The following is a 9138-nucleotide window of genomic DNA, read 5'->3' as shown; positions in this document are numbered from 1 at the left end:
ATGTTTGTACAATGAAAAGACTGCACCAGGTGGATCTCCAAATGGGAAAAATAAGGTTCCATACAAACCTCAGACCTTATACAAGCAGAAATTCCCAAAGGTTCAAAAATTTAATGGAAGACAATGAATCCATGAAAGGAGAAAGAAAGCCCAAGGGACTTTTCAAGAAGCTCAGAACTAGAAAGGCTTTTCTCTGAATTACAACAAACACAGAAAGCTTAAACGATTTATAGATCTGACTACACTTAAAAATTGTATCTGATGTGGTATATTTATATAATGGAAAACTACGAAGCCATAAAAAAAGAATGAAATAATGCTATTTGCAGCAACAGGGATGGACCTAGACATGATCACACTAAGCGAAGTAAGTCAGACAAAAGCCAAGTCATACTGCGTATATGTGGAATCTAAAAGGAGCTTATTACGAAACAGAAAGAGACCCACAGACATAGGCGACAAACTTACTCACCATACAGGAAAGGGGGTAGGGGAAGGGATAACTCGGGAGGTTGGGTCTACCATGTACCATTTTTATACAGACAAGTGTATATGAAATAACCAGTAAGGATCTACTATACAACATAAGGAACTACATTTAATATTCTACAAGCAGAATCTGAAGAGGAATGTGTGTGTGTGTGTGTGTGTGTGTGTGTGTTAGTCAGTCATGTCCAGCTCTTTGTGACCCCATGGACTGTAGCCCACCAGGCTCCTCTGTCCATGGGATTCTCCAGGCAAGAACACTGGAGTGGGTTGCCATTTCCTCCTCCAGGGGATCTTTCCGACCCAAGGATCAAACCCAGGTCTCTTGCATTGTACGTGGATTCTTTACTGTCTGAGCCAGCAGGGAAGCCCCGTTTATATAATATACACACACATACGCATATATGTCTGAATCACTGCTGTATACCTGAAACTAACACAATATCGTAAATCAATTATAATTCCATAACAACGCCACTTGCTACCTTTAAAAACACTGCATCTAATACCTCCTATACAGCTACTTCAAGTAAGAGCCTTAGCTCTGTATATATTTAAATAAATGAAATTTCATACAAAAATTGTTTTCTTGAGAATATGCTACCTCTCACATTTTAATAGGCAATTGCAAGGCTTATACCTATTGACAACTGTACTAAGCACTTCTACAAACATCAATTAACTCATTAGCTATAATGATTCTGGAAAGGAAGAAGTTAAAACTATATAAGTAAGCTGCAGGCTTTCCACCAGGTCTTCCGACTCTATCAGTCCTCTTACATCAAACCACGGTTACTTCTCTAGTACAAACATATCAATACAAAATAATCCTCCTATTTCATTCATGGTGTATACACTAATGGTAAATAAGGCAAAATTTAGAGAGGTCTTCTTAGAGAATCATGAGATTATTTTCGGCTGCAATAACTTTCATTCTCTCTTCATACTGTTTAAAATAGTAAGATGAGGGAAATACAATGAGAAACATAATTATCACTAAATGTATACTATGGCATAGGTATCACTGTTTTCAGAAGTTCCTTGTACTGACACAGGACACTACACAGGGCAGAGGGTTCATTTTCTACAAGTACAAGAATGACTTCTGAAGTGTGGTCTCTGAACTGCCTACAGTTTCCTCCTTACCTTCAGTGGAAGTGATAAACTAACCTAGTCATCAATCAAGGAAGGGAAATATCTACCAAATGCCAGAATACCTACTGTTAGTAGCAAGAGTTTTTTAACTTGTTTTTCCTTGGTGGGAGGGGGACTTTTATAAGTTTATTCTAAAGAAACAACTTTTTAAAGGGTACAAAAGTATTTTTACAACTGATGTCGCAGTTTCTACTAATTGAAAAACTGTAAATGATATGAAAAGGCCATTGATAGGGTACTGGTTAAAAAAATGACAGTGGAGCCAAGAACAGACTCTGATTTAGACGCTGAAGATGATGACATGCCAGGTGTGACCGACACGCTCACTCCAGAGCAGAGGGACTTTTGCTTGGGACATGCCGTCATCAGTGGAGCACACACGGTCCTGGCCTAAACCACAATCAGGGTCCCGGCTCTGAGAGACAGTCGCAAAAATTTTGAGATCAATTCCTATGGAAAATATTAAAGGCCTCTCCTTGGAAGAGGCCATGGTGTGTCCCTACCTGACTGCTGTAGACAAATGGATTCGAATTACAAATACTACTTTCCCAAGCTCTTCCTGAGAGCTTTTTGTTGTGGGAGATCTGCTGCTAGGACCTCGGGCATGGGACCCAGTCCGTGTTTGAGAGGGACATTGGGTGGAGGAGTGAATTCCTCTGCTCTGAGATGCCACTTGGGAGCTCTGCAGAATGAAAGAGAATCAACTTCAAGAGTGTTTGGTTTCTACCAACTGCTGGAAAAAATCCACGGGGAGCGTTCCTGCACCTCTTGAGGATGCCAGTTAAACACACCTGTCCTTGAGGACTCTACTGTGAGGGAGAACCCAGCTGGGAAAGCTGGGGCCAGCTCTGAGCTGTTCATGGAGCAGGTGGACGAGGGCTGACAGGCACGGGGGAGGGGGTCCATGACCCTCAGCCACCTGCCAGATGGCAACGGGGAATTTTTAGAGTAAAGCATATCACCATCCTTGGAAGCAGTTTCAGATGACTGAGTTAAGTCATCAAGGTCATTCATGTAATTAATTTCTTCTTTGACCTACACATAAATAATATTGGTTCACAATGTCCTTAAAATATGTATAAAATATACCAAGTGTACAAAGGTGATCAATATCTTTATCAAAGCAAAAGCAGAGCCTTCTTAAAAGAACAGGTTTTTATCAACAGGATAACTTTATTAACAGAGTTTCTAAATTATGTTTTCAAAGTAAATGTCCCTTCAACAAAGGAAGATTTTCTATTTTGCCACTATTCCTTTTACAAAGTATGTTTTAGAGGATAATATATTTTAAAGTTAATGGGTTTTTTTTTTTTACCATACCTTCTTCTTTTCATATGCTGTTTTCCTTGCAGTCCTAAAAAAAACAAATGATTCTTTTCAGGCTAAAATTTAATAACTCAAAAATATAAACAATACCTAAACATTTGTTTTTTATATAACATCTTTGCATTCATAAGTAATTTCTATAAAGGGATGAAACAACAAAAAAGAGTAGCATTAAAGGGCAAAGAAAATATATCTGTAATATTAATAAAACATTAAATTTAGATCAAAGGAAAAGGAAAAACCTAACATTACCTGCATTATGTGATAGAAGCAGTATATCAGGGATTTTTGCAGTTGTCATTTTTAATAAGAACTAACTTTTATGGCAATAAAACCTATTTCGGAAGTATTCCCTAAGTCCTTATAAGAAAGAAATCCTTTTTTTTTTAATCACCATGACATTAGCTTTTTGAGGGCTTATTATGCAATGGCTATGCATTATTACAAGCATTTGACATGTCTTAAAGGCATTTTAATCCTCACAGTCATTCTGGGAGATAGGTAATATGTCAGATCCTTTAGTTAGGAAGAAATGGAGCAAAGAAAGGCTGAGGAGCTTGCCCAAGACCACACAGCAGTTCACCAACAGCCCAGAATTCAAACCCAGGAAATCTGGCCTGAACGCTGCTGTTCCAAAATATGCTGAGAAAGTGATACTGAAGAGTCTTTTTTTAAGTCATATGGTACCAAATGAATCTATATTGTTATCTCATGTCTAGCTATAACTACAAATGATAATTCTGAATCTTAAAACATATTTCTAACAAAACAAAAAGACTTTAGATGTAGGCAATATTGGAAATCTACTTTCAATAAAGATTTGTTTTCAGTAAAGAAATTCATCAATACACATTCATTCAACCATTCTGCTGTTTCTTCATGCATCTGACATACACTTATTGAGCACATAATATGTGTTAACGACACTTTTAGTACAGGAAGCATGGTTTTTGTCATTTAGGTCTTTATCATGCAAACTAATAAACTGTAAAAGATTGTTAACTGTTTCTATTGAAAATAAACAAAATCCTCCCCTTTTCCCTGGAAGCTATAAACAACTATGAAGTCAACATGCTGTGATGTTTCAGAAAAATCATAGCTACCCATGATGATACTATCAACTAGAATCATCAAGGAATGATTCAATCCTATTCAGTATAACCTAAGTATTTGTAAATTCGTGATTATATACTTTTTAAAAATCTATGTATGACAGAATTAACTTAAGTAATCATCTACATGTTCATTTACATAAGAATATTATGCTTCAGAGCCAATGAACAAGCCCTTACCAAAAACTGCATAGGAACAGAAGTACATATGGACAATAATAATAATGTACAATTAATTTACTGTAATCGTTTAAAGATAATGTCATACAATCAATAAGCTTTCTAATTTGGAAATGCAGATAAGATTAGACTCAATAAACACTTCCTCCGCTGGCTCATTCCCAACTGCATACACACTCTACAAGCTCCCCTCTTCACATAAAACAAGAAACTCCTTTGAGCTCCCCGTTCCTCTTCAGTGACCATCCAGGTCTTAAATTCACGCCGTCTGTGACCCTGAGAGCAACCCCACCTCCCGGTGTGAACCACACTCCTACACTCCAGCTCTTCTGTTACTATCCTTAGTTATTATTGTTACTTCCAAGGACAGGCACATCTAGGAGGCCCACAGAATGCAAGGCCAGTTTATTGAGCCATCTACACTGCTGTTCACAGATGGAATTTGGTTGACAGTTCCTCTCTTGTCCCGCACTTAGGATGACTAGACAGATGACGTTAGTCACAGCTTCATGGGGTTCTTTTTGGTTTTCAGTCACCAACACTGAAAAACCCTCATTTTCTAACGTAAAGAAACAACGTTGTCACTGAGGCAATGAAGTACAGGTCTTCAAGGTGGGAACCACAGTACAGCCAGCTCAGCAGTCTGTTGTGAACACCAGCCAAAGGAATTTACCCGAAGCACTGAGAAGAGAGCCTGGCCCACAGTGAGTGCTTAGCCACAGTTTAAACAGAAATCACCAAGAGAATCGGCTCCATTTCTGACAGGAGCTCAGCGCGGCATGGGGCCCAGGTACCAGGGACACACCACCTGTGCAGTGAGCCACACAAGCCCGCCCAAAGCCTGCACCTCAGCCCCCAAGTCTAAGGAAGGGACATCCAGAGTTGAGAAAGAAAAGTGCAACTATCAGAGCAGATGCAAATTCCAACTTCCACCAAGAAACTAAAAATACAGAATGCCCAAAAGAACTCCTTGGCCCCATGGTTCACAAACCAAACAATGCTGACAGGCAGAATCCCTTGGTGGAGAGGTCTCACCAGGGGGCTCAAGGTCACCTCGGGGATAGGTAAAGGAAAACCTTCTGCTACCACCACCCGCCAAATAGCTCCAAGTAGAGTCTGGCCTCCTGCTTGTGATGAACCAAATTGCTGGCCTTGAGCCTGAATTCCTAATTCACACTTGGAGAAGGAAATGGCAACCCACTCCAGTAATCCCATGGACAGAAGAGCCTGGTAGGCTGCAGTCCATGGGGTCACAAACAGTCGGACATGACTGAGCGACTTCATTTCACTTCACTTCACTTGAAGCCAAGGACTAAGCTAAGTTCAAACCTAAAGTCCAGTCACAGCTACTGCCACTCAACTTTTTAGGGACTGACCACGGAATCAGACGGGAAAGAGGCCTGGGCACTGGAAACACTCTTCCAAGTTGGAGGGCACTATTCCTTCAGTCAGAAGGAATGCCACGCACCTGACTCCACCTCTGAAACTTCTACTTCAAGGCACGCCAGACACTGTTTTTGCCTCCTCCTTCTAGACCTATCTTGAGTCAGAGAAGAGAGATGTTCAGCAACTGCATGTTTGTGGCAAGATCCAAAGCTAAGTGTCCAACATAGAAAGAACATGGACAGAGGGATCTATCACATGCCCCAAACACCACATGCGTCATCTTCAAAAAAAAAAAAAAGAAACAAACCATCCAGTAACCAGCACCTAAAGCCACTCACCATAAAAGAGCAGCATCTGAACATGCTGGCGACGGAATGAAACACCAACACTGCAGAGTGGTTTGAATCTTTATATTTTAACACTTGCTTCTTACAGGTGCTTTATTTTATATCCCTTGCACAACAACCTACAGGGCAAGCTGCCAAGCACTATGATTCAGAGACTATACACTGCGCAGGCGCAGGGCGAGATAACCTTTACCTTGACTTATTTACTGCAGCTAAGACTTTGTTTTGGGGAACTTCCTTATCAACTTAGAATCCGTTTTGTCCCAGGGTCTGTTCCTTTTGAGGAATCAGAGAAACATCCCTGTGTGCAAGAAATGTTCTTTTCCCACGGGAACAAACAGGATTCTTAGCTGAACATCTCGCTTGCAAGAATGTTCAGCTCTGCAGAACATCTAGTTTGCAAGAATGTTCAGCCCTGGTTGAGAGTCTCGTTTGCAAGCACTTCTCAACCTTCTTTATACCTTGTTCCCTACAGAACACCCTGAATACTCACAGGTAGAACTCTGCAACTCTTCTGTTACTTTATTTCCCACCACCAGATGTTTGTAAGAACTCAAGACACAGAATCAAACTGCAGTAAGTCCCCTACATGTGAACGAGCTTCATTCCAAGAACATGTCCCTAAAGCCAATTTGTTTATAAGTCCAACAAACTTAGCACTGGTACCCAACTAACAAAATCGGCTATATAGTACTGTACTATAGTCGGTTTATAACACTTTTCACACAAATGAAACAAACACAAAAAAATAAAGAAAACATTTTTTTAAAAACTACAGTAAAAAACTACAGTACAACAGCTAGCACACCGGGGCAAGAAGAGTTACTGACTAAACAGGCAAGAAGAGTTACAACAGGCAAGAAGAGTTACTGACTAGAGGAGGAGGGAGATGGTAGAGCTGAAGGATCATCAGCAACAGATGGAGGACAACCTGCAATTTCACTCCTGCCTGATGGGGATGGGATGCATATTTGCATCTTTCAAAGTTCACAACTTGAAGGTTCATATGTAAGGGTACTACTGTAACACTAAAGGATGAATCCCCAGCAAGTTATGCACAATGACACAGCCCATCCACCTGCGAGAAGCCCTGCAAACCACAATGTCTGGGGTAAACATGAGCTAGAGAAAAACAGCTATCCATCAAAGTTTATATAAACTCCTCAACTGAACAGAATTCTCTGGTGGTCCTGTGGTTAGGACTCCAGGAAGGTGGCATAGGTTGGATCCTTGGTCACGGGACCTTAAATCCCACAAGCGGTGTGGCCAAAAAGAAAAGGTAAAGAAGATAAATTCCTCAATTAAAAAATGTTAAAACCTTAACTTTTCGATAAACTGTTCTCCCAGTTTGATTGAGGTAAATGTTATCTGAGATTCAGGTGCTTTGAAGATGGCTTGTTATTTTTCCATTCTGCAAAAACGATTATCTTTTTTTTAATTGAACCTGAACTATAATCTCAGCAGCAGCCCCTCAAGAGCAGCTTACCGTCGCTCCGTCCTATTGACAGTGCTGGCGGTGGGACCGCGAGCATCACTCGACCCTCCAGCCTGGACTATCACAAGACCACCGGCTCCCAGTTCTTGCCCCCACCCCCACCCTCCCTTGCACCACCACCCCCGCGGCCGTTCCACAGCTCGGCCTGTCTCCAGGAGCAGAAAGGGACGGAGCGATATTCCTCACTTCCATCTTGTGCAAATACACAGCTCAACAGGGAGTTTCCAGTTATCAGTACGATTTATGGGATCCGCGACTGAGCGCACCGGCGGGAGGAAAGCCGCGCTTCTGCAAAAACTACTCATAGCATACAAAACTCATAACAGACTTCTCCGCCCCAGAGCGTGAGTCCTTATTTCTAACAATTTTTCCAAGTGCAAACTCGTAATACAGCAAACGGAAGCAGGTAGGAAGCAGAGCTTCTGCACAGTGAGGTGATCTTAGAGCTCATCCCGAGCAGTAACTGGACGCCAGCCGCCGCCTAGAGGACCGGCCCGGCCGCCTCGGGACCCCAGCAGACCGCCCGCCGGCCGCCTGACCCAAGGTCCCGGAGCGCCAACCCAGACGCGACCCGCGAGAGGGCCTGGCTCTACCGAAGCCGCCCCGCCCCAGGGTCTCGAGGGAAGCGAGCTCCCTCCGTACTGACCCAGGGGCCCCTAGGCCCGGGGGCAGAGCGAGGCGCGGGGCCCCGGCCCGCGGTCCCAGCGCCCGCCACTGTACCCCCCCAGGTGCGTGATTACCTCCCGCGCTCGGCTCACCTGGTCTGTGGCGTCTCGGGTCCCGCCCGCGCGGGGACAGGCCAAGGGCGCGGGCGTGCGCTCCGCTCCTACCCGCGTCTCGCCGTCGCTGTGTGTGTCTGGAGGCCCCCGAGCCGCCCTCCTCCCCGCCGGCAGGCGCTGAGGCTGCTCCAGGCGCTGAGGCTGCTCCAGGCGCGGGGCACCGAGGGCCGAGCCTTGGGCGGGACCAGGGGAGGCGGAGCCTGAGCCGGGGGCGGGCCCCAACTTAGAGGCGGAGCCGGAGGGGCGCGGCGGGGCGGAGAGGCGGGGCCAGAGACCGCGGGACCCTCCGCGGCCGGGCAAAGCCAGGGGCGGGGCCCCCTCAAGGGGGCTGGGGGGCGTGGCCCGAGCCGAGTGGGTGGGGTCGGTAGGGTCAGTGGGCGGGCCCGCAGTGGGTGGGGCCCCGTCTGGAGTTGGCTGGGTGGGGATCCTAACCGACGAGAGGGCTATGCGCTGCCCCGGGAGCATCTAGGGAAACTTTAGAGCCTCAAGGGATGAACCCAGGGGCTGACCTTGCTGATCTCTGTGAGCAATGCATCCCTGTTCTCAGGTCTCGGTGTAGCATCCTCTTTTGGAAGCAAGCCAGGCAACACACCACAAACCCAAGTTGAGCACCGTGCTCTGCTACTCTGAGTGATGCCAGAGCCTTTACCCTGTCTGTGCCTGTGACCTTTCCCAGTCAGGGAGGGACCAGCAGAAAGTCAGGCCATGCCAAGGCGGTCATGCTGCCAAGACCCTGGTCGATTCCAGTTGATGGAAATTCCCCTAAATTCCCAAGGGTGCGTGCTGCCAGAGTGAAGACTGTCTTTCCTCTCCTGTTCCTTGCTCTCTGCTTGCTTGGGTTCTCTCTCACTCACGGGTTGGAGAATAAATTT

The 9138-nt window shown here is 44.7% G+C and overlaps 1 protein-coding gene across 1 annotated transcript in view; it reads right to left on the bottom strand.

Annotated features, from left to right (window-relative positions):
• Positions 1 to 8731, bottom strand: part of LOC138416286 (ankyrin repeat domain-containing protein 26-like) — a 111053-nt gene extending 102322 nt beyond the window's left edge. Inside the window, exon 1 of the mRNA XM_069545106.1 lies at positions 8246 to 8731. Within this exon, the coding sequence (XP_069401207.1) occupies positions 8246 to 8731 (486 nt within the window). The remainder of the gene's footprint in view (positions 1 to 8245) is intronic.
• Between the last annotated feature and the right edge of the window lie 407 nt (positions 8732 to 9138).

Source organism: Ovis canadensis, chromosome 12 (assembly GCF_042477335.2).
Source record: "Ovis canadensis isolate MfBH-ARS-UI-01 breed Bighorn chromosome 12, ARS-UI_OviCan_v2, whole genome shotgun sequence".
NCBI lineage: Eukaryota > Metazoa > Chordata > Mammalia > Artiodactyla > Bovidae > Ovis > Ovis canadensis.
Note: the sequence above shows the minus strand (reverse complement) of the source record. Positions and strands in the feature narration are given on the sequence as shown.